Source organism: Petaurus breviceps, unplaced genomic scaffold (assembly GCF_028583685.1).
Source record: "Petaurus breviceps papuanus isolate PSGF00001 unplaced genomic scaffold, PetGlider_PUasm1.0 89693, whole genome shotgun sequence".
Lineage (NCBI taxonomy): Eukaryota > Metazoa > Chordata > Mammalia > Diprotodontia > Petauridae > Petaurus > Petaurus breviceps.
Genome location: NW_027187101.1, coordinates 154890 through 178962, shown reverse-complemented (window position 1 = coordinate 178962; position 24073 = coordinate 154890). Strand labels below are relative to the sequence as shown.

At 54.0% G+C, this 24073-nt stretch overlaps 1 protein-coding gene across 1 annotated transcript in view; it reads right to left on the bottom strand.

The window, feature by feature from the left end:
* The window catches only part of MUC2 (mucin 2, oligomeric mucus/gel-forming), a 55353-nt gene that overhangs the window by 13565 nt on the left and 17715 nt on the right, over positions 1–24073 (bottom strand). The window contains exons 20-47 of the mRNA XM_069107269.1: positions 23667–23805; positions 23410–23520; positions 22918–23097; positions 21752–21991; positions 20848–21004; positions 20475–20606; positions 19879–20026; positions 18540–18583; positions 17647–17844; positions 17130–17153; positions 14901–16673; positions 12610–12912; positions 12093–12325; positions 10999–11173; positions 10333–10580; positions 8754–8937; positions 7592–7814; positions 6150–6328; positions 5520–5589; positions 5070–5170; positions 4953–4984; positions 4114–4291; positions 3267–3371; positions 2843–2883; positions 2220–2342; positions 1472–1567; positions 987–1115; positions 343–438 (exon numbers count right to left, since the gene is read on the bottom strand). Coding sequence (XP_068963370.1) covers positions 343–438; positions 987–1115; positions 1472–1567; positions 2220–2342; positions 2843–2883; positions 3267–3371; positions 4114–4291; positions 4953–4984; positions 5070–5170; positions 5520–5589; positions 6150–6328; positions 7592–7814; positions 8754–8937; positions 10333–10580; positions 10999–11173; positions 12093–12325; positions 12610–12912; positions 14901–16673; positions 17130–17153; positions 17647–17844; positions 18540–18583; positions 19879–20026; positions 20475–20606; positions 20848–21004; positions 21752–21991; positions 22918–23097; positions 23410–23520; positions 23667–23805 — 5662 coding nt within the window. The remainder of the gene's footprint in view (positions 1–342; positions 439–986; positions 1116–1471; positions 1568–2219; positions 2343–2842; positions 2884–3266; positions 3372–4113; positions 4292–4952; positions 4985–5069; positions 5171–5519; positions 5590–6149; positions 6329–7591; positions 7815–8753; positions 8938–10332; positions 10581–10998; positions 11174–12092; positions 12326–12609; positions 12913–14900; positions 16674–17129; positions 17154–17646; positions 17845–18539; positions 18584–19878; positions 20027–20474; positions 20607–20847; positions 21005–21751; positions 21992–22917; positions 23098–23409; positions 23521–23666; positions 23806–24073) is intronic.

The following is a 24073-nucleotide window of genomic DNA, read 5'->3' as shown; positions in this document are numbered from 1 at the left end:
AGGAAGGAAGGAAGGAAAGAAGGAAGGAAGGAAGGAAGGAAGGAAGGAAGGAAGGAAGGAAGGAAGGAAGGAAGGAAGGAAGGAAGGAAGGAAGGAAGGAAAGAAGGAAGGAAGGAAGTGAAGGTGGCCACTTGCAAGGGTGAGAGACTCATTTGGCCCACATAAAGGAGATAAGGGTGCCCTTCCCCTCCTGTCCTGGACTCCTCAGATCACCATGTCCACAACTCTTCCAACTTGTACTTGGCTCAGGAATAGAGGCATGCCCAGAGACCCCGTCTCAGTCTGGCCAATGAGCAGGCAGCTCTTTCCCCTGAACTCCCCCCCTCCCAGAGAGGAGCTGACCAGCCAGACTTCTGGGCAGGCAGGATCCTTCAGACAAATAGGAGCTAAGTACTCACATGTCTTACAGCAGCCATTAGGCATCAGTTTAATCGTGCCCTAGGAAAAAGGGTAAGACACCATACATGACGCCCCCGAAAAGCCAGGAATAGGAGTTCCCATTTCTATGCTTTAAGGTGCTTGGGGGGCCTTTGAAGAAGTAGGGGGTCTTTACCCTGGAAGGAAATGTAGGAGCCATGTCATGTAAAGGAAGAATGAGGCTACTTTTGCTTGACCCTCGAGGACAGCAGGAGCAGCGGGGAGCGGGTCTAATCTCAATTTCATGATGAATGTCCCAATGCTGAGAACTATCCCAGCGTGGAAGGGGCTGCCTCAGAGAGTAGTAGACTCCCCCTCCCCAGAGGTCTGCAGATTGTGGGCAGGTGCTGACTGGACTCAAGATTCTGTGACAGGTCACTTAGTGAGGGACCAGAGCAGCTGGACGGTCAGGTTCTCATTCTCCTTGATGGGGGCCTCCCTCGAGCATCCCCAGCCAGGGGAGGGAGGCTATGAACTCCTGGGAGCAGCTGGCACTCTGCCTACCTTCCTACCTTCTCACTTGGAAAGGGAACTCTGGGGAAAGGGCAGCTGGGGCCGGGGCCACTCACAGGCTGGCAGGAGCCCAAGTCCAGGTCAGGACAAGTGATTTCTGAGACAGACGAGATGAGCTGGTCTTGAAGCTTCATACAGCTGTAGATGGTGCAATTGTCCTTAGGGTCATTCTTCATTTCACCAGGCTGTAGGGGCAGAAAGGAGGGGAAGAGAAGGGAGAAGAGAAGGAAAGGATAGAGGGGAAAGGAGGAGGGAAAGGGAGAAGGAAAGGAGAGAAGAGAGAGGAGGATCAGAGGGGGGAAGGATGGGGGATGGGAGGATGGGGGAGGAGAGGGACAGAGGGAAGGAAAAAAGGAAAGAATAGAGGGGAGGGGAGGGGAGGGAGGACCAGAGGGGGGAGAGGGACAGAGGGAAGGGGGAGGAGAAGAGAGGAGATCAGGGAAGAGATGCACACTGGCTGCGAGCTTTATCTCTTCACATCCCCTCCCACCTATAGCTTTTCTGCACATTTTCCAAGGACCCTTGGGGGGTCCATACTGACCTTGAGAAGCATGAGGCTGCCAGTCTGGTGCATCACACACTGGGTCTGCTCGCACTTGGGACAGCATTGGTCTGATACCTTCACAGGTTCAAACCCCTAGGAAAGGTCCAACACAGAGCATGGGGATCTGGCCCAGAAGCCATGGGCAATATAACAGGCAAAGAAATCCCCCTACGTCCAGCCACTCTCATCTCCTGCCTTCCCAGGCATGAGGGAAAAGGAGATCCAACTTATCCAGTCAGGTCTTTGAGGTAAGAGGTGCAGATGCTATACTCCCCATTCTACAGATGAGGAAACTGAGGCTCAGAGAGATGGCATGCTTTGCCTGGACTAACACAGGTAGAAAGTACCAGAACTAAGATTAAAATCAAATCTCAGGATGAAGCTTGAATCTCACAGTCTTTCTACTGTTTGGACAGCCCAGACTAGAGGGCCCAGGCTCAGAGAGAGACTTGAGACGCATTGATTTTCACACATGAAGGGCTGGGAGGAGGGAGGGGAGAAAACACTGCCCAGGAGAAGAAACTGCCTCGACATCTATGGACAGCCCCACAAGCTCTCCCCAGCTCAAGGCTGGATGTCCTAAGTCAAATACAGAAATTGTTCCCAGGGAAACACAGGGCACCAGAAGAGCATAGTGCCAGGTCCGTGGCTCTGGCAGAAAAGGACCAGGGGTTGGAGAGGGGAACTGGGACAGGCCGGGAGACCCTCTGCATGTCAAGAAACCTCCATGGCTGCTGGTACTCACGGGCTGGCAGGAAGTGTTACAGGGGACGGGACTGCAGGAAATGACATTCAGCTGAGTAGAAGCATTGACCATCTTGGTGCAAACACATTCTTGGCATTTCTCAGAGTACACTGGAGAACCCGGCTGGGAGGGCAAGAAGGAAAGAGAGGGGAGAGAGGAGAGAGACACACAGACAGAGACAGAGACAGGAAGAGACAGAGAGAGACAGAGAGACACAGACACAGAGAGAGAGAGAGAGAGAGAGAGACAGACACAGACACAGAGAGACAGACAGACACAGACACAGAGAGACACAGACACAGAGAGACAGAGAGAAACAGAGAGAGGAGAGAGACAGAGACAGACAGACACAGACACAGACACAGAGAGACAGAGAGAAACAGACACAGAGAAACAGAGAAAGTGCTGTGAGCGGGCTGGAAGAACCATTCAGAAGCTGGAGGCGTGGTCAGAAGCCATACCCCTACTGGTACCACATCTGGCGCACCCAAGCCCACTGCAGGGCTGAAGGGGAGCCTGGCTCTCGGATGAGCTGGGGTTCCCAGCCGCACTCCCCTCTCCACCCTGTTTCCCCTCCTGAGGTGGCCTGCCCTGTCCGTAGCTAGGAATACTGAAGAGCTCACCTTGTATTCTGCCTCGCCCAGGACACAAACGCCTTTGGGCTCTAAAAAGAAGGAAGAAAAAGAGACCATCAGAACACATTGTTTACAAGTACACCGTCTGCCTGCCCCCTTGCCTCAACCAGTTCCACCCCACCATAATCCCTCCTCCTCTCAGCTAATAACATCCCAAATCAAGTCTAGAAGAAACTGGCCCCAAGTTTGTTTCCTGAGCTCCCCATTTCTGGGCATTCGACAGTGCCCTCCAGCACCTCCCAACAGATAGTGATGACTGAAGGAGACTGGTGGTCAAAGTCTCCACACTGCTTGACCAGGAAGGCCTGTTGGCTCCGAGGCTTCCACTGTCCAGCCTCTCCTCAGAGCACATGGCCTGGATCTCTCCTCTCCCCAGGGCATTCCCCAGCAGGTCCCGGAAAAGAAGACTTACCACAAGTGTGGACAGGGCAGCACTTGCCAGAAATAAGCTGTGTCTTTAGCTCAAATCCCACAGAGCACACAGGCAGCTTGGTTTGGCACAGGCTCGTATTGCATTCTGTGAGGGCAGAAAGAAATTCAGTAGAAAGGCCCTCCAGCCCTGTGCCCATCACTGCCACAGAAAACGGATACCTGACCTCATCTGCCCAGACAGAGCCACTGAGGCTAGACCAGTCCTGAATGGAGCCCCTGACTCACCCTGAGGTTGGGACAAGCCACTTGTCACTGGGGATCCAATAAGAGGTACCATAAGAGGTAGACGGTATCACCTCCTTTGGCTTTGAACGGGGCTCAATACCAAGAAAACCCCCCAACCCTCTCAGTAGCTCCTGCCTGTCCTCAGCTCAGTCAGGTGTTTTGAGAGGTCACTCCCTCAAGAGCAGGACTCTGGGAAATGATACCCAAAGAGAAGCCACATGTATGAGTTCACAGAACCCTGTGCTTGCTCATGGTGAAAAAGGTATCCTGCTACTGTGAGCCCTGAAGGAAGGTGCCAGGGGACCTGGGTTCAAGTCCTGACTCTAACAGTCTTTCATCTCTGAGCCTCAGCATCCTTCTCTATAAAATGGGGGTGAGAATGTGTCCTAGCTACCTCTGAAGCTGCTTTGCAGAACATGCTTTGTATCAGGGGAAGTACTCTGGCTTTCCATTCCATAGAGAGGTTCAAGAAAGCTGAGCACATCCCCAGAGCTATGTACATATGGCGAGCTCCCCAGGACCCAAAGGAGGAAGGTATTGTTCGCCCTCAGAGACTCCGCCTGACCAGCCCCAGAGGCAGCCCACACCCAGCACTCTCTTACTGCAGGAGGTTATATTGCAGCACGTGTTGCTGGGGTCCACCTCAGTGACAGGGTATGTGCCTTCCTCCTGGCATGACTGAGGCTTCTGCTGGCTGCATTGCTTGGCCTCGCACACGATGCCACTGCCTCCTTCCAGGCAGATACAATTCTTGCAGTCAAATTCAAAGCGCTCCCCAAACTACCAAGACACAAAGGACAGCACTGGGTAGGGAGGGAGGTGAGGAGGGGCCCAGAAGGGAGGGGCGATAGTGGCGGGGCTGCTGGTTCCCCTGGGCTCTGGCTCCAGCCCTGGGGTGCCAAGGCTGCTGATCAGTCCCCCACAGCCAAGAGGCTGGCACCCGCAGGCAAGGGGACAGTGCCCCTGCTTGAACACACCAAGAGCCTCCCAAGGCCCCCATCGGCCAGCATGAGCCTGCCAGACGAATTAAAGCCACGGGAGCTTTGATCTCTTCTGTGGAAAACAATTTCCAGTTCAGTCTCCCAAGTGCAACCGATCCCACCCTCAGTGTGAGTGAAAGGGCTAAGACCAGAAAGAAGGTAGGGCCTGGAGAAGGTCACTGGCCTGCCCATTCTGCCTGCAGACCCGGAGACCTCATGCAGGCAACAGGAGATAGCCAGGGCTCAGCAATCTCTCAGAAAAGAGACACCACTTCTCCTTTAAGAGGGAAAGATGCCAGGTTCACCCCCGAGAGACCAAGTGCCAGTCCCCACATCAGCCTCTACATGACTCCTATCTATGCAGCCTCTCCTGGATTCTTCTATGGGGGTGCCAGCTCCCCCACTGTCCCCACACCCCAAGCCTTGCATAAGGTGACGAAGGACACAGAGCTAGGACAGACCTCTCTGGGCACGCTGTCTGGTCCCACACAGCCTGGAAAGAAGGAGAAAGGAGTCAGTTTAGAGTGGGGGGGACAATTCAGGGTCAAAGCTTCCCCTCAAAAGACAGCCCAGCCTACCACAGCTCTGCACACAGACATCGACGCCAGGGGCAAAGCTGATGGTGCCATCGGGGCAGAAACAACCTTCCATCGTCCTGTTGTCGGTGGACGCCTCTGAGCTGGAAGGAGAGGTATGGAGAGGGTCAGACCGTCCCAGGCTCTCCTGGCATCAGGACCCACACCTGACGGTGTCTCTCCAGACTCCCTGCCTTTCAGGCCAGTGCCCTGAGAACATGACACCAATAGCTTTGGGAAGGAACGTGAGTTTCGTCTGGACATGGAACAGTCAGAGATTTTTGATAGACTGGGGGAGTCACAGGACATGCAGGGAGGCCCCGGATCAGCAGCCCTTGGCATGCCCCTCCAGCACTGTGGCCACTGGTGAAGGCACCAGGAGGAGGAATGGAAGGTCAAAGGGCAGGGGCATGGAGCAGACAGAGGGGTGCAGCCTCCAAGAGGGCCCCTCACCTGGATTTGCAGGTCGGCTCCTCAGCAGGACCACAGGCTTTGTACTCCTTGTGAGATGGGCATGTCACATCTGGGGGACAGAAGCCAAAGCCAACGATGCTGGCATTACCCAGGTGAGCACGCCAACAAGCTTTCTCTCAGCTGGCCTGGTCTCGCTTCCTCCTCTTGTGAGTGAGGGACCTCTGACTCCCAAGCAAACTAACCATGCCAGCCCTTTTCCTAGCTGCCCACCTGCCAGCCTCCCATGTCCCCACTCACTCATCCATTCACCTGACTAACCCACCCATCCATGTCTCCATCTCTACCCACAGCTGTGAGAAAGGAGAAGCTCAGTCTACCATAGACGCATGTGGCCCTGACCCTTCCCTTCAGATTCCACCTCTGCCCGGAGCCAGCAGGCCCTAAGCTCAGCAAGGGTGGGACAGGAGGCAAACTCACCTCCCTCTTCTTCCTTCCCAAATCTCTCCTGCTCTCACCCTCACCTCTGCTGGAACCCTTCTTCTCTGCCTGAAACTTGGGACCCCACCCAGCCGAACAGAGATGTCCCTGTGACAAGCATCCCCAGTGGGGGTCTGGGAAGGCAGCGATCCCAGATCTCAGCCCCTGCTGCCTCTACAGAGCCCTACTCACCACAGACACCGTCAGTGTGCTCTCGCCAGCTAATGCAGATGCCCTCTTGTGCACAGAGGGCAGCATAGGTCTGCAGACTGGCACACTCCATGCCAGAGTCAGGCACAAAGCAGCTGTCAAAGACGCAGGCATCATAGTAGTGCTGGGGTGGGGCATATTTGTGGCACTTGGCAAAGAGGCTGGAGGGAGAAACAGAGGCATCTTGTCTGTCTGCTTGGTGTCTACTTCTGACGCCATCCACCAGCACCTAAGCTCATTCATAAGCATGAGAAGGAAGTGGGGCTGTGATGGGCACCCACCCCAAGCTGGCAACACCTAGGTTATGCCAAGAACATTGTCCCCGGAGCTTGAGGGAGGCCAGCAGATATGCCTGGCAGACTTGCTTCCCTCAAGGAATGAGGGAGACTTTGGGGGAGTTCAGGCAAAGAAGATCTGGGGAAAGGTTAATTGGACATGAAGAGCGGGAGGGGCAAAAAGGCAAAGTGAGGGCCCGAGAGCTTCAGACCCTGCGTTCTTCCCCACTGAGGCTGTCGGGCAGCTGGTAGAGCCCCAGGCATCCCGTCCCATGCCCAAAGGCCCCTCACTGGCTCCCTGACTGAGCCAGCATATACTGGGACAATAGAACTTGCCCTGAGGGGGAGCTCGCCACTTCTCCGCTACCTCACTGTCAGAACGTCCTTCCCTACACTGAGCTGGTCTGCCTACTGTGGGATCCCTCATGCACCACTACCTGCCCTGGTAATTCAGAGAGAATGAAGGGCCCCTCCCCTTTCCCACTTCTCAGTCTCCTCAGTTGCCAAACCTAAGATTTGGTGCAGGTTCCTCCCAGCTCTAAATCTCTGGCCTGATGAGTTTTTCAGAGCATCCCTGAGCCTGCCCCTAACTCTGAGTGGCCTTGACCAGCTCTCCTCAATTCTCTGAAGTGCCATACGATTCTTCTGTAGGCAGGAGCCCTGGCTCTCTCCCGGGCCAGGCACAGGCCACTAACCTCCCTAGGTAGAAGATTTCTCAGTTGTACTTGGGGTCCTGACTTTAAAATTCCTTATGCCATGGGGATGACAGGTAGACAGAGCTGAGAAGCATCCTGAGGGCCCCCCAAGGAAGGGGCAGAGATGCCAGCCATATGGAGGGGCCGGCAGTGCCTTCAGGAGAAAGAGCTCTCAGACTGGGGGCCCAGCAACATCACAACCCTGCCTCCTTCTGCCTTCCTGATGCAGGAAGGCTTCAGGCAGCTCCAAATGAGTCCATTTACAAAAGAGAAAACTGAGGTCCAGCCCATCAGGGGCTTGCCCAAGGCCGCTAGAGAGTGGATGAGCTGTCACCATAACTTGGGGGTCTTGATTCCCTGACATTGGTAGGTGGTTCTCAGAGAGAGACAAGGGATGAGACCCAGAAGAAGGCGCAGCCTGGGGGAGGTCTCTGGGGTCCCAAGCCCACATTACCTGTCCTTGATGAGCTCACAGAGAGGCGATGGGATGCAGTCTGAGGGAATGGCTGTCACTCCAGGCTTGGTAACAGAGGGGGATCTGGTTGTGAAGCTGATGTGGGGGCAGTGGGGCTTTGAGGGATCATTCACCACCCACTCATCAGCCATGATTTCACAGTCGGAGATAACCTCTCCACTGGGCAGCATGCAATCATCCGTGGTGTCATTGGTGCAGGTGCCTGGAATAGTAGAAAAGCCCTCCAGGACTTCAGAAGACAAGGTCCAGAACTGGCAGCTGTCCCCCGGGACCAGGGTATACCTCACTGGCCACTGGCCTGTGGGGTTTGCTGGCAATCCAACTGGGGCTGGAGCTACCTACCACTGGGGACCACAGCCCGACGCCTGCCTACACCAAGGTTCTATTCAGCCAATGTCTGAATGGATGCATGGTACAAAGGCAGCTGCTCCTGCTAGAACTGAGGCTATAACCTGGACTTTGGGGGCTCCCCACAGTGACCAGCAAGCCTCCTGAGCCAGCCTCCCTCCCAGCCAGGGCAGAACAGCCCAGGAAGCCACAGGCCACAGGCCACAGGCCACAGCTAAAACAGGGCTTCTCCTAAGACACACTGTCCCCACTATCTCTCCCAGGCCTAGCATAGTGTCCACATGGCATGCACCCCATCAGCCTATCCCTGTGAAATGGGACAGAGGACAGGAAAACATCTTAGAGCTTCTAAAAGCAGATATCTGGGGGGAACACTGAACCAGCAGTTGGATGTGAGCCAGGCCCTTTGACCATGGGGCAGAGCACTGGGGTCTTGGGCATCCATTTGGCAAGAGCACCTGTTGGATCTGATGGTCATTCATCCCTGCCCCTGCCTCCCTTGCCATGATCCTGACAGGATTTGCCAAAGGGGAGCCAGGAAAAGAGGCTGACAAGAGGTAGAAAGCAAGAGGAATCCCATGTACACATACACACACGCATGCATGCACGCACGTACACATGCACACACATGCACACACGCACACCCGTGCTGCACTCTCCTGACTGCGAGAGAGCTCAGAGATTCTAGTCCAAGTTGGAGCTGCTGAAAGTCCCAGGAAGGAACCCAGCCCTCCCCAACAGCCCCTCACACACCAGGAGCACCCCTGCCCCGGGGTCAGGACAGCTCCCTTACCACACTGGCCTTTGGTGTTGTTCCCAAATTTGGTATAAGGCATCCTGATGGCAAAGGAGAGGCCATTGTAAGACACCAGCACGCCGAGCTCCGCAATCTCTACCACATAGTTAATGCCCGCCTCGTAGACCTGGAGACCATACTTCTGATAAGGCAGCCCCACGGCCTGCTGGTTCACCAGCACCTGCAGCACAGAGAGGAGTCAGAAAGAGGCTCCCAGGGCCTTGGAGGGACAGGAAAGGGAAGCCCCTAGCCTGCCTTTGAAGCAGAGCTTTGCCTCTAGGCATGGAGAGAGCACCCTGAGTAGCCACCCCCACCCTTCCAATTCACCTGCATAAAATTAAGGGGATTGAGCTGAATTTGAAGTCTAACACACCAGCAGGCCAGCTTTGGAGGGTGGGGCTGTGACCTGGCTATTTATTGTGGGTGATGAGGGAGGGAGGCAGCACCATGGGGCCCCAGGCTCAGTCTTGGGTCCACCAATGAGAACAAGACAGGCACTGCCGGGGTCCAAGAGGCAGACAGAGGAAAAGTTTAGTGCTTCACCTTGGGCAGCCCTGGATTTGATGTTCCCAGAGAGATCTCCTTTGGAGCTCTGCCTCAGGAGACACTATGGAAAGGCCCACGGGACTGCCAGCTGCCCCACCTGGCTTTCAGGCCACAATTACCCCTCACCCTTTCTTCCCTGCCTCAGTGGACACACTCCTTCTTTGTTTGGCAAGCCAGTACCCTGAATGAGGCAACTTCCACTCCTCCCTCCCCTTGGTCTGCTCCCCAGAAGTCTAAGCCATGGCCAGACCTAAGTGAAGTCTGCCTTCACACCAGCTGCTGTGTCCCTCCCTTACACTCCTCCAGGCTCCTCATTGCAATCCCCTGGGCTATTACTTGGCTTCCTTGGGGGGTCTCCCTGCCTGCAGTCTCTCCCCCTCCTGGCCAACCTCTCCTAAAGAATAGGTTAGGAAACCTCTGTTACTTAAGAAATTTCACTGGCTGCCTCTAGAACTGAATAGAAATGCCTCTGTTGGTCACTAAGCTTCTTAGGACCTTGGTCCTTCCCTTTGCCATCTTCTTACATAGTGCTCCTCTTCCGAGACCCTGTGGCCAGATACACTGGCCTCCTTGCTGCACCTCACACAGGACACTGATCTGCCACCATGCCTTTGGACCTGCTGTCTGCCATGCCTCAAATGCATTCCCTCCTCACCTCCACTTCTTAGAACCTCTGAATTCCTTTGAGACTCAGCCTTCTGCAGGAGTCCTTTTCTGGTGCACCCCACCCCCACCCAGGTGCTAGTGACCTCTCTCCCCTAGGATACCTCGTATGACTCTGTATGTATCTTATATGTATCTACTCTGTATGTATCTTGCAAGTACCTAGCTTTTGTGTGCTGTCTCCCATTAGAATGTACGTTCTTGAGGGCAGGGATCATTTCTATATTCATTTAGTATCCCTAGCACCAGCACAGTGCCTGGCACACAGTATGTCCTTCATAAATGTTTGCTGATTGACTTATTGAGAGTCCCTTGCCCAGTGAAGTCCCCCTTGCCTCATGCCTTGGGCAGTCTTCCCACAGCGCACCTGGACCTTCATGGGTGCCATCTGAATGGTCTTGATGAGAACTTCCTGGGTCTCATGCCTCACAATGAGGGTGCGTGGGCAGGACACCTTGTCATTGACGTCACAGTGGTAGTTGTCGATATAAATACCGAAGTTGTCCACGGTGGGAGAGATCTCTTCCACAAGCACATAAGTGCAGTTTCCTTGGTAGCTGTAGTACAGCCCATCGAAGGTGGTGTAATGGGGGTCTCCCCAGCCAGTACAATAGCCTAGAAAAGAAGCATTTGCCCTAAGCTGACACCCCGAGAAGACTCCTGAGGGCTAGGAGGGGAGGAGATCCCCAAATCCTCATTCAGGGAGGTGACATCAGACACCTTTTGCATATGATGGCTCCTCTCTCCATACTCCCCAAAGGAATTCCCCAGTCAACTAAGCTCCTTTGAGGCACTGAGTACTTCATTTTTATCTTTGGAGGCCCAGCATCTAAGACAGTTCCTGACACACAGTAGGTACTTATTTGTGGCACACAGGGGGCACTTACTTGTCAATGTCTTTTGAATTGAATGAGACCCAGCCCCCCCCCCCTGCAACATCACCTGTCACCCTTCCCTGTCATGGGGGGATGAAGGGCCCAGCCTCCAGAAGAAGTGTAAGGGACAGTTGATGCAGACGGGGCTGGCTACTTACAATCACACTCCCAGTGGCCACAGCAGCCATCTGGGTCCAGGACCCACACAGGGTTGAGGCCATTGCTACACACAGGCTTGGGTGGTGGGTCACACACCTTCTCAAAAATCTCCACTGTGTTATCATGCTTGCACACAGCCATGGTACAGTTACACAACCACCAAGTTTCATTCTCCTACAACCACAGGAGTGGCAAGGAAGGAAAGAAAAGATCAGCTGGGACCCAAACTATAAACCTGGGACCAAGAGATCTGGGCACCCAGTCGAGTTCTGTCCCTGACACTCCATGAGGCCTTGGCTAAATTCTTTCTCCTTTCCAGGCTCCCACAATGTAGAAGAAAGTACCCTGGCCCTGAGATCAGTGCTGAGCTGGAGGCCAGTCCCTTTCCTCCTCCATCTGTCAAATGGGACTAATAATACTGGCACTACTAATTCCTGGGGATAGTGTGAGGCCCATACAATTGGAATGGGTCTCCTGTGCTTATTAGCAGTGATCTCCCAGGAGGGTAGAGCTAGCCACATTTCAGCCAGGCCTGGTGGCCCAGGTCTCTGGACCCAGGAACTCCATTCACATGATAGAGAGAAAACCAAAATGACTTTGGAGGCAACATGTAACACCATGTTTATCCCCCTAGTTTGAAGGGAAGAGGGGAAGGGATCCTTTCAACAGACTGCAGCCACAGTCTCTTTCAGCGGGTAAATGAGCCTGAATCCTGAGCTTGGGCCCTTTCTGGGCCAGTTAGCTTGGAAGTGACCTGGTCACAGGCCATGCTCCAAACCCTGAGCACTCTTGTAAAAAACCAAACAATTATCCATCCCTTAGGCTCATGGGTACACAGCTGAAAAGACCTCAGTAGCCATCTAGCCCTTCTCCCTTATATTACAGATGGGCGAACTGAGGCCCAGAAGGAGAAAGGACTAGCCAGGAAAGTAAGGATGCATGAGTGCGAATCTATGCCCATTCTTGGAGGGGGGGGGCAGGAGGAGAGACTCGGGGTAGTTAGGAAAGCAAGGGGCTTATTTTCACATATGAAGATGACAAATCCCTATGAACTATTCAAGGTGTGAGAGCAGTGTCCTTAGCATGAGCAGACCTGCCGAGGTGGCACAAAGTCAGGGCAGCCTGGAGAGGGTGTGGTCGGCTTTGATGGGGTTGGCGCTGAGGGTGTGGTCGGCTTTGATGGAGTTGGCGTTGGGGTGGCTGTGGGGGTTGGCGTGGGCTGAGGTGTTGAGGGGCAAGACCAGTTGAAGAACTCAAACTTGCAGTCCATGGAGCAGTTGACATAAAAGCAGTAATCTCCATATCTCCCATTGTACACCACATCACCTGCCAAGGAAGAGAATCCTCCCCAGTAACCATGCGGCCAAAAGGCAGAGGACTGACATGCCCACTGAATCAAACAAGAACAAGGTCCCTGCAGGCTGTGCTGGCCCAGAGAGTGGGCAGCTCCCCTCCCCCAGCCCAGGGAGCATGTGCTAACATTCCATCATAGAGTCTGCATGGGTGCCAAGCTGGCTACATAAGCCACATTTTCCAGTTGACGCCCTGGGAATGGCAGCACACTCAGCACCTGCCCATGAATGAATGAATCTACTGCCATGACTTCTCACCTGGTTGATAATATGTATCATTCAAAACGCAGCAGGATTCCTGGGAAGCCGTTGTCTCGGTCGTGCCCATGCTTGTGCTGCTGCTGACCATGGGAGGTGTGAGTGGCCTAGCGGTGACTCCACTGGTGGAGGTGGTCCGTGCTGTGGTCGGGACGCTGACACGGGTTGTGCTAGGGGGAGGCTGAACTGTCGCCGTGGTCTCAGGGAAAGTGGGAGCAGAGGTGGGGGTGGAAGGAGATGGGGCCCCCCTTGTCATTGTTGTTGTGGTTTCTACTGTCAGGGTTGGTGCGCTAGGGCCTGTGCCTAGAAATAGAAGGTTCAAAAGACATTCATTAAAGCCGCTGGCTAAAGTCGAGTCAAGGTAGGGAAGAGCTGGGCTGGCTGGTGCGTCTGACCAGGAGCTGGGAAGAATCGAGAAATGACCTGAAGGTTTTCCGCTCTCTGCTGGTTCCTCCAGTCAGCCCAGGAACACTCCATCCTAGCCAACTGGCTGCCCAGGGAATCAAGTTGAGAGCATGACCTTGGGTCTGTCTATGTCTCTGTCTATCTCTGTTCCCCCACATACCCACACATCTCCCACCACCACTGGAGATGGCTGGAGTTTCACTGGGCTCAAGGCAGATGGGGCAGAGGCTCATGTGGAAGCTTTCAAACCAGCCATTCTCTAATGCTAGGGTCACTAAGTATGCCCCCCAAACCAAAAGTTCCCAAGGCTCTCTGGGAAGCCTGTAGCCTGGACCCAGAGGCTGCAGGGTTAATATACTAATGAGATCCCCAAGCCCCAAATCACCCTGGAGAGAAGATGGATGGGTACTTTTATTTCCCATTGAGAGTAAATCCTGTGTTTTGAGAGAGACCCCTTTCATAACTGACCCAAGTTACTTAACCCCGATTGCTTTAAAAAAAAAGAGAGAGAGAGACCCCTTTCTAGCCACTCCTGCCAACCCCACCTCTCCTAACTCTGCTCCCTCTTGGGAACAGAGGACCGCCTCCCGGGGGGTCTCCCAGGCAGTGGGAGCAGCTTGGGGACGTGGTCTTCTGGGTCTGCACAAAGAGCACAGGGTTTGGAATTCTGAGTCCAAATCTTGGTTCTTCTGCTCTACAGCCATGTGATCTTGGGCTCCCCGAGTCTCAGCTTCTTTCTCTTTTCAAAGGAGAAAGTTTGTCCAGAGAGTTTCTACGGTGCCACCCTTATCAAAGTCCTATAAACCTATAATTTTCTGTCATGATAAAGGGATTGGCACGGAGGGAAGTTTGGGGACCAATTGATGAGTAAACATCTTCCTGTTGTGCTCCAAGCCTTGAGGACAGGGGCAGTTGGTGGCGCAGTGAATAGTGCGCCGGCCCAGGAGCCAGGAGGACCAGAGTTCAAATTCGACCTCAGGCACTTAACACTTACCAGCTGTGTGACTTTGGGCAAGTCACTTAACCCCAACTGCCCTGCCCTCCCCCCTCCAAAAAAGAAATAAAAAAATATTGAGGATGAGACTGGGCAGAGAAATCCAGCTCAGTGGGCAGGGAAGGAATGAATAAGATGAAGGGGAAAGGAGCTTTGAAAGAAGCCAATTAACAGGAGCCAGCATCCCTATGCCCCAGATTTGGGCCTCTTGTACAACCCAGACCTGACAAGATAGGGTCAGTATTCTCCTTTACAACTTCCCAATAATGAGCCATTCAGCCTCTACTAAGAGACCTTCAGTGAGAGGAACTCATCACCTCTTGAAGCAGTCTATTCCACTAGCTCTCACTGTTAAGAAGTTCTCCCTTATATGAAGGTTAAGTCTATTTGCTTGTGACCCTGTCCCCACCCCACCTCGCTCCTGATTCCTCCCTCTGGGGCCAAACCAAATAAAGTTAATCCCTCTTCCAGAGGACAGTCCTTCCAGTTTGGGAAGGCAGATCTCAGGCGTCCACCAAATTTTTTCTCTCCCAAGCTAAACCTCTCCTGAATATCACCAAACACCTACCTATGCACAACCCCAATAGCTCAGCAGATGCTCAATCTAGTTTGAAAGCTACACTCTGAGCAGTGAGATAGAAAGGGCATTCTGGGTAATGGGATGTCTTCAAACAGCAGGGATCCCAAGGGCTTTGGGGTTACACTATTTTTTTCTCTATTGAATGAAAAATGGGACTATTTACCCTAAGAGAATTAAGGGGAGTTTTCTTGGCTCATTTGTACCTGGAATGGGGAAGAAGGTCATGACAAGAGGAATGGCAGCCATAATACTTAGCATTCAGTCTGAAGGTTGGGGCAGGGAGAAGGGAAAGGCCTGAGGAAGGCGCCTTACCTGGGCCTGTGGTTCCTGTTGGAGTTGGAGTCTCTGTTGTAATTGAGGATGGTATCTCTGAGGTGGTCACAGTTGGAGCCTCTGTAATTGTTGTAGTTCGTGTCTCTTTTGTGGTTGTCAAGAGAATTGGGTTTGGAGTCTCTGTGCCTGTGGTGGTTGCAGGAGTAGTGTGTGTTTTTGAGGATGTTGGAGTCTCTGTGGTGGTGGCAGCACTAGTTGTGTATGGTGTTGGTGTCTCCAGGGTAGAACTGGTGGTGAGCGTAGGTGTTGGGATCTCGCTGGTAGAAGAGGAGAGAGGTAGAGCCTCTGGGGTGGTTGTGTGTGGTGTTGGAGTTTCTGGGGTGGTGGTGGTGGGTGTAACTGTTGGGGTGGAGGTCTCTGTGGTAGTGGTGGTTGAGGGTGTTGGAGTCGCTGAGGTGGTTGTGTGTGGTGTTGTAGTTGCAGTCTCCGGAGTAGTTGTGTATGGTGTTGGAGTTGGTGTCTCTGGGGTGGTGGTGGTGGTGGTGGTGATGGGTGTAGGTGTTGGGGTGGAGGTCTCTGTGGTAGTGGTGGTTGAGGGTGTTGGAGTCCCTGAGGTGGTTGTATGTGGTGTTGGAGTTGCAGTCTCTGGGGTAGTAGTGTATGGTGTTGAAGTTGGAGTTTCTGGGGTGGTGGTGGGTGTAACTGTTGGGGTGGAGGTCTCTGTGGCAGTGGTTGTGGAGGGTGTTGGAGTCGCTGAGGTGGTTGTATGTGGTGTTGGAGTTGGTGTCTCTGGGGTGGTGGTGGTGGTGGAGGTGGTGGGTGTAGGTGTTGGGGTCTCAGTGATGGTGGTGGTAATAGTGGGTGTTAGAGTGGGTGTCACTGTGGTGGCTGTTGTGCTAGTTGTGGTCCCTCTTGTGGTACAGAGGGACTGCTCACAGCAGTAAACCTTGACTTCATAATTGAGACAGAAAGCCATAGGAATCACTCCTGGCTTCTGATCTTCATTTTTACATACCAGGCCCACTGAGGCATCACACACTACAACTTGTCCCAGTGCTGCAATTGGATGGTCGGGATACATTGCGGCCCTGCATGTAATGTTCTCTGCCCAGCCATCCTTGCAAATGTCTTCAACCAGTTCAAAGTCACCACCACCTGGTGTGCCAAAGTCTGGCTTCCCTGAATCAACCCAATCAGTCCAGTCACAGACAGGCTCGGACTGACATGTTGTAGGGGTTGGAGTTTCTGTGCTGGCGCTGGTGGTGGTTGGAGTGGTGGTGGATGTGGGTGTTGGAGTGGGAGTCTCTGTGGTCGTGGTAGTAGGTGTAGGTTTAGGGGTCTCAGTGGTAATGGTGGTGGTTGGAGTGCTGGTGGATGTTGGAACAGTGGGGGTCTCAGTGGTGGTGGTTGATGAAATTGTTGGGATGGTGGTTGGAGTTGAAGGAGTAAGCCTTCCTGTTGTTGTTACAGGTGTGACTGTAGTTGTTGAGACTGGTGTTATAGTGGTACTTGGTGTTGATTCTGGACAATGATCCATGGGCAGACAACAATTGACCCGAATTTCGTAGTCATAACAAAGGCCGAATGGTCCATTTTCAAACTGGTCTTCATTTTTGCAAATGAATCCAAAAGATGTATCACACTGTACCTTCTGGCCCAGCTGGTCAGAGCTGAGATGAGGGTCCTCAGCTGACCTGCACTCAATGTCTTCAGGGGCACGGCACACCCCATCAAACCTTTCCCAGTCACCATCATTGCTGCCGGTAGTGGGATGATCCTCATTAATCCAATCAGACCAAAAACAGCAAATTTCTAGGAAGGAAAACAAAAGTCTATTTAATATTTGCGCCTGGTTGGGGGTGAGGGAAGGGGGGGAACTAGAGCCCTTTGTCTACTTCAGGGGCCTTTGCCACCCGACGGTAAAATGACCCTCCTTCCAAGTCTGCAATTGATCACAGACTCCTAGGATCACAGAAGTCATCTAGTGGAAACCTTCCATCAGACAACTGGGGAAACTGAGGCACATTCCAAAACTACCACTTAAGGATTCCATTAAAACCCAGCTTCCATGTCATGGAGCCAAGCCTGTCCCGGCACACCCACAGCCCCAGCATCACCTGGTTTGCTTCTAAGGCAGAATTAGTTGTGGCCCCTAAGTTCTGGGTATAAGGATATTCTACTCGAAATGGGAGGCAGGGGGGATGTTAGCTGCCTTCCCCCTCCCTTGCATGTTATCTGTCATCCAAAGCTATCCTGAACATGACTTACTTGGAGTAGTAGATGGAAGAGAAACTGCAGCCAAAAATAAAAAGGGAAAAGAAATAAGATTGTGTCACACCAGTTCCAGAGCTCCCCAGTGGACCCAGGTCATCCCCTCTCCACTTTGGGGACTTTGGCAGTAGGACAGACCTAAGACTCCAACCCAATGTGTGGCCCTTCAGCTCCCACAGAGAGAGGCCCACCCCTCTGGCTCTCCTGGGGCTCTCAGCTTCCTGGGCTATTCATGAGGACTGCCCAAAGCTGCTCCCATTGAAGGTCCTCTCTGTGAGGAGGGAGCCTGGAGCCCCAGCATTGGTATCTCAGCTGGAGAGCCTGGAGACCAGAGGGATCACTGATACCAGGCTAGGGACATGGAGATTCCCAGACTCTGACCTTCCCCCACTCCAGCCTCCTCCAAGGCTCACCCCAGGCCCTTCTTTGCCACTTGAAGTCCCTGGGCACAGCCCTGCCCTGAAAGAACCACTGTCCCATTCACCAGGTGGCAGGAAATGGATGGGGATTGTACCTGTGCTGGTGGTGGTGGTGCTGGTGGTGGGCAGAGTTGTGGTGGGAGAGGTGGTGGTCACTGAGGTGGTTGACACAGGCAAGGTAATGGGAGATGAGGTCGGAGCACAGATGTTGAAATATTGGGTCACAGTGCCATTGGGACCACACAGCTCCCAAAAGCAGAAGGACCCATCCTGAGTCTGGTTAATTATCGCGCCTGAGAGGAACAAAAGGAAGAAAGAGGCTGACTAAGAGGGCGCTATACAGCAAAACCAGAAGCCCTCGTGTCAAATTCTTCCAGTACCAAAACGTCTCTCCTTCTCTCCTTAGCCCCCCAATTGTGTAGACCCGGGGAGCCTGCCAACCATAAGGCTGCGTAATCCTGAGCACAAAAGAAGAGCCAAGACAATTCAGTTGTCTCGAGTCGGGAATGGGACTGGAGGAGAACACTGGACAGAGATCGCCTAGGGGGGGCATTGCAATGAAGAAGAATCCCAAGGTTGAGAGTTCATAGGAACAGAGGCTTGGAGGAGGGCGGGGCCTCCAGAGCCAGTCCCTGAGATGCACTGAGGCACATCGACGTCCACACACATAGTCTAAGTGGCCAGGCCAGGAATGAGCCCATGGCCTCTGACTCAAAGTGCAGGACTCAGGAGGAAGATGCCAGCAGTGAGACAGAGTCTGCTAATCCCAGAGCCCGCTCCCCAGGGCTGCTCGGAAACCCAGAGTCCTCTCAGCACATCGCCTTCCCTTCTCTCATTGCATTGCTGTTCATTACTCGATGTAGCTGCTGGTGCTACGGGGACAGGTGAAGCCCTTCCTCAAGTAGCCCGTTCATTCATTCATTCCTTCACTCATTCATTCAACCTATGGTCAGTAAAGTCCACATGGAAAGATGGGAAAGTACATTACCTATATCCTCTTTACATGAGACTTCAGAAGATGGCGTGCAAATGCTGTAAAGAAAGCAAGGGAATTCAGAGAGCCCAAGATCTGGACATAGGTCTGCCAGCTGCCTGACAGGAAAGCCAAAAGGCCAAGGCTCCCACTGACACAGCACAAGCTGGAGCCCAATGGCAGTGGCGACAGAGAAGGCTTCCGCCACACTGGGATGCTTTCTCACGTCTCATCTACCTCGCGGCTTCCTCTTTGCATTCCCACCCCAGATCCTCACTTTTTCCCCTGGCTATCCACAGACTCCACTGCAGACCCACCCTCTCTCAAAGGCCAAGTTCCAACGTTCTCCTTCTCTCCACACCCCACAAATCTGATAACTTGGTTGGTTTAACTCACACTAAGGTGTTGATAACTTTAGATAACTTTAATTTAATAATAATAACTTGACACATTATATAATAATAGAATATGGTAATGTTATATATAATAGAATGCTGAGTAACTTTAATAAGCTTTAGCCCCCACCTCCAGAAGGTTCTGGCTAGGGGCTCTTTCATTGATGGGATATGAGGAGCAGCCTCAATGAAAGGGCAAACCCCAACTGTCCGCCCTTGGCCTCAGCCCTTCCACGCAGACTCCTCAGCCTCTACTCAGCCCCTGCTGCTGGCGCCGGCATGCTGGACCTCCCTGGCGTCACCCAGCCAGTCCAAGCCCTGGCTTTCCTGCCTCCCTCCCTTTACTGGAGTAGAAGCTCTTGGAAGGCAGGGACTGTCTTTCCTTTTATTGATTGTATCTCCAGCACTTAGCGTGATGCCTTGCATGTGGTAGGTGCTTAATAAATGTTGATTGGAATGGAACCAATGGAGTAACAGTGTCTGGGGTTACATGGCTGGATGAGCCTCTTCTTCCAGGCCCCCTCTACTGCCCATCTGGAGCTTCGGTTAATGACCTCTCCCTTGCTGCTCACCCCCCACCTCCAGTGCTCTGCACTGGGAAGCAATTTAGAAAAAAGGGGTCAAGGAAACTAGAAGCTGCTGTCCCTCTCCCCTGGGCACCCCTTTCTCAGGGTCCAGGAAGCAGCAGGGGACAAAAGGAGGAAGGTGGTAATGGAGAGATAAAGAGGATGGGGGAGACTAACTTCTCTCCCAGGAAGGGCCTAAGGGGCGGCTAGGTGGAGCAGTGAATAGAGCACCAGCCCTGGAGTCAGGAGGACCTGAGTTCAAATCCAACCTCAGATACTTAACCCAAAACTAGCTGTGTGACCTTGGGCAATTCACTTAACCCCAATTGCCCTCCAAAGAGCAAAAAAAAAAAAGAAGAAGAAGGGCCTGAGCAGGCCAGGAAGCTTCCTCACCAAGACTGGCAGACATTCTCTGTGGGGACCTTTTCGTTGACATCGTAATGTTCATCATCAACGTAGCAGCCACACTTGTCGGCAGGCACACACTTCTTCTTGTCTTCATCAAAGATAGGCCTTTCTGGAGGGCACCTGGGATAGCAGCCTGTGGGTGACAGGGCAGAAAGAGTCAGGCTGTTAGTTCAGACAGTGAAGAAAGGGGAAGGTCACCTCTGAAGCTCCTCCCCCTCATGCCTACAAAAGCATTGGCCGAGGGCCGCCCTGGGCACACGCTCTGGTCAGCTGAGGGCCACCCTGCGTGTCACTGGTCCAAGCTGCCATCCTCCCAAGACATTGCCCCCAGGGTCATGAAGGGGCTCTCTCTCCTCTGGCCAGGGATGCTTTTTCCATCTTACTGAGGAGGATCCTGCCTTGGCTTTCTACCCTCCCAGCACAGGCTGAGGAGAGGGCTAGGGAAGGCCCCTTCAGCAATCACCATCCCAGGTGATAAGAAGGGGATTAAACCCAGTGTGTGGGTTGGCAGCCCCCTCTGGCCTCAGAATCCAGCCCTCATCCCCAGCAAGGTCCTCAGGATGGGGAGGAGGGGACTCTACCTTCCAAGTAGGACACAGAGATGTTGGAATGGATGTTGTTAATGGTTCGGCAGGTCTCAAAGCTTCGGTTCCCACAGGGTTCATAATGCCACTCACACTCGTGGGGGGGATTGTAGTAGTCACAGAATATCGCTGGGAGGGAGCAGAGGGAGAGAGGAACTGGTCACCAAACTGTGTGAGTCATAAGAAAGGGAGCAACCCTGCTCCAGGCCCCAGGGAAGGCAGAAGCAGCCATACCCCGCCCCCACCCCACCTGCCTCTAGGGGTGAACATCCGTGGTCCTCACACTCAGAGTGGAGGGATGAGATGAAGTCTGGCCTGACAGGGGCAAAGCAGCTCCTCCCTCTCCCTCCCTGGGGAAGCCAGCACTTACGGCATAGGTCAGGGCTTCTCCAAAAGACACAAGCCCCCTCCTTGGTGCACTCCTGGGCATAGGAGGCCACAGCAGAGCAGAAACATTCACAGTCACCCCCTGTGTCACAGGAGCAAGAGTCATGGACACAGGCATCATAGAAAGGAGCGGGGTCCACCTGTCAGCAAAACACATATACACGTTCCTTCATAGTTGAGAAGCCCCAGGGTGTGGTTGCCCTCCCTGGACGCCCAGTGCCAGTGTCAGAGTGGCCCAAGTCTCATTCTGACCCAATCCACTCACTCAGATTCAGACTCATCTGCTGTTCACCTCCTCCCCTCTCTCTTCCCTCCCCACCTCTCCCCACTCTGTTTTCTTCTCTGTCTCTCATACACACACACACACACACACACCACAATAAGCTTGAAGGAAGGAGCACTGTTGTTTTTCCTTGAATTGAAAGGGTGGGATGCTGCCTCTAGATGACCCCCAGAACTCAGCAGCCTGCAGAACTACAAGGGTGGCTGGCAATAACATTTCTCTGACCCAAATCTTCCTTATCTTCTCTCATCTGAAGGCAGCTCAAGCATAACCTCCAAGATCACATCAGGGTGACCATCTATCCATCTACCCACTCATTCACAAATTCAGCATTAAAGGTCTGGCTGTGGTATCCTAGGCAGAGGGAGATGCAGGGATCTCCACACACAGTAGCTGCCCACTGGCACATGTGGTAACTGTGATGACTGCCTGGCCTTTGCACAATCTCTCCCTCAGACTCTGTAGCTCAGGTCCAGGGTATAGAGGTATGGCCAGCTGGCCAGCCATGTCTCTCTTGGCCATCTGGGCTGATGAATTCCCTTTGTCACCCATGAAGTGGGGCAGCAGCCTGTCCCTCCCACCCCCCAGGGCCGCCACCACCAACCTTGCTGTGACAGACACTGAATACTTGGCTTTTGAGAATGCTGCACTGTTTCTCTGCCCAGGACTCTCGGTGGGGATTCACGGTGCACGGCTCAAAGGTCTGGTCCACATCTGGGCAAGTGTGGGCCTCCTTCCAGCTGTTCCCAAAGTCCAGGACACTAGTGACAATCATGTGATCCCTTGTGGTGAAGTCGTTACTGGAGCGATCATCGAAGTTGCCACACAGGCCACACACAGTACCCTAAGAAGGGAATCTGGGGTCACCTCAGGAGTATGCGCATGTATGTGTATGTGTGGGTACATGTGTGTTCATATGTCAGGAGCTAAGGAGGAAGTGGAGGGCAGGGAAGGAATTCTGACCCTTTCACAGTTCCAGCCTCTACCCAGCACATCTCAGCAATCTTCTTGCCTAGATAGCCTCCTTGCCTCCTGCTTCTCTAGTGCCCATTTCCCCTCCAGGTCCCTCCCTCCCAAGGGCCCAAGGTGGCCCCTGAACCATGCCCCAAATTGGATCAGGAAAGCCGGACTCTCTCACTTGGTGGCAGGGTTAGTCCACAATGACAGAAAGGTCAGGGTCACATTGGTGCCCATTGCCCCAAAGTGTACTGTTCTAGAAATGGGTCAGGCTGCTTCTCAGGAGAGAGCCTTCCCCAGTCCCCACAGCACATACCCCCCACCTGCCAGAACTCTGGACTCTCCTCTCATCTTGGTGGGGCCGAGTCACGGGGCTCCCTTGACTGTGCACATGAAATGGGACATCCCCCTCCCAGGCTAACATAGCAAGATTAAAGGGGTGCCTGCATTGGGAGTCAGAGGGCCTGGCTCACTTCCTATGTGGCCTTGGCCAAGCCACCTCCTTCTTCAGGTCCTAACGTGCTCCTCTAAAAGTAGAGGGGGGCACTCAATGGTGGCTGAGGGCCCCCCAACTCTAAACGTGAGGCAGGACGGAGGAGAAAGTGAAATCCTCAAACTGGCATCATGAATAGGTAGGTCACTGAACTTGGACCTGGGTTCAAATTCTGCCTCAGACATTAGATGGGACTCTGGGTGGGCCTTTGGCCTCTCGGGACCTCAGTCTCCTCATCTGTAAACCAAGGAGTTTGGACTGGGCGGCTCTGAATCTCTGGTCCCCTCGGGGAGGCTCAGCTGAGACCCTGAGACTCGCACCTTGAAGCTCGGGGCAAGCTTGATGAAGACCGTGGTCCTCTTGTCCCAGATGACTATGATGCCGCTGCTGGCCTCAATGACCAGGTACTGGCCCACCTCCCGCGTGGTGTAAGATACGTGCTCTCCCACGGCCCGCTGAATCACCCAGCGCCGCTTCTCCTCCAGCTTGAGCTCAGTTCTCTGGGGCACCATGGACAGCTCCTTCATTAACTGGTCTCTGCATGTACCGCCCCCCCACCCCCCGCAGTGACCCCTGGTGGACAGAGCGCGCGCACACACACACACACACACACACACACACACACACACACACACACACACACACACACGAGCGCCCCCTGGTGGACAGAGCGCACACACGCGCGCCCTCTGGTGGACAGAGAGCACACACACGCACACACACTCACACACACACGCGAGCGCCCCCTGGTGGACAAAAGCCCAAGGGCTCCTTGCTGCTTCCACCCCGGAGCCCCCGAGCGCGGCACTCACTCCCAGGAAGATCTTGATGGCTTTGGAGCAGGTCACGCCCGTGGTTCCGCAGGGCACGTTCTCCGTGATGATGCTGAAGGAGCCCTGAGAGTCCTTCTGGCCGCAGTAGTCCTGGGGAGGGAGGGCGCCAGCAGTGAGCCAGGGTGGAGGCAGCGCCTGCCCCGGGGGCACGGGCTCTGCGCCGGCCAGGGAGGCTCTGCTCCTCTGTGCGCCCGGCGGCCTTGGCCCCGCACCCAGGATGCGCCTCCCGGCCTCACCTGGGCCGCCACGTAGGAGCAGTGTCCGTCAAAGTCGTAGTACTTTCCGTCAAAGGTGACGTAGTGGCCGCTTCCATAGATGGAGCACGTGCCGTGGCACAAAGACTTGGTGCACGCCCAGCTGCCTCGCTGACAGGTGCTGGGCAGGGAACAGAAGCTTCAGGGCTGCGCGCAGAGGAGCCCCGGGAGCCTCCCCAGAGGCCTCCGCGCTCAGACCCGCCTGGGGAGGGGGGCTGAGACCTAGCCCAGGCTCTGGCAGTCAGAGGTCGGCAGGGCTGCCCTCCGAGCTTCGTGCTCCTCTGGTCTTACAGGAAGCCTGTGTGCGCAGGGAGGCCAGGCGCGAAAGCACCGACCCATCCCCAGGCTGCCCAGGCGCTCCCCACCAGCGGCCAGCCTGTGTGCGCGGG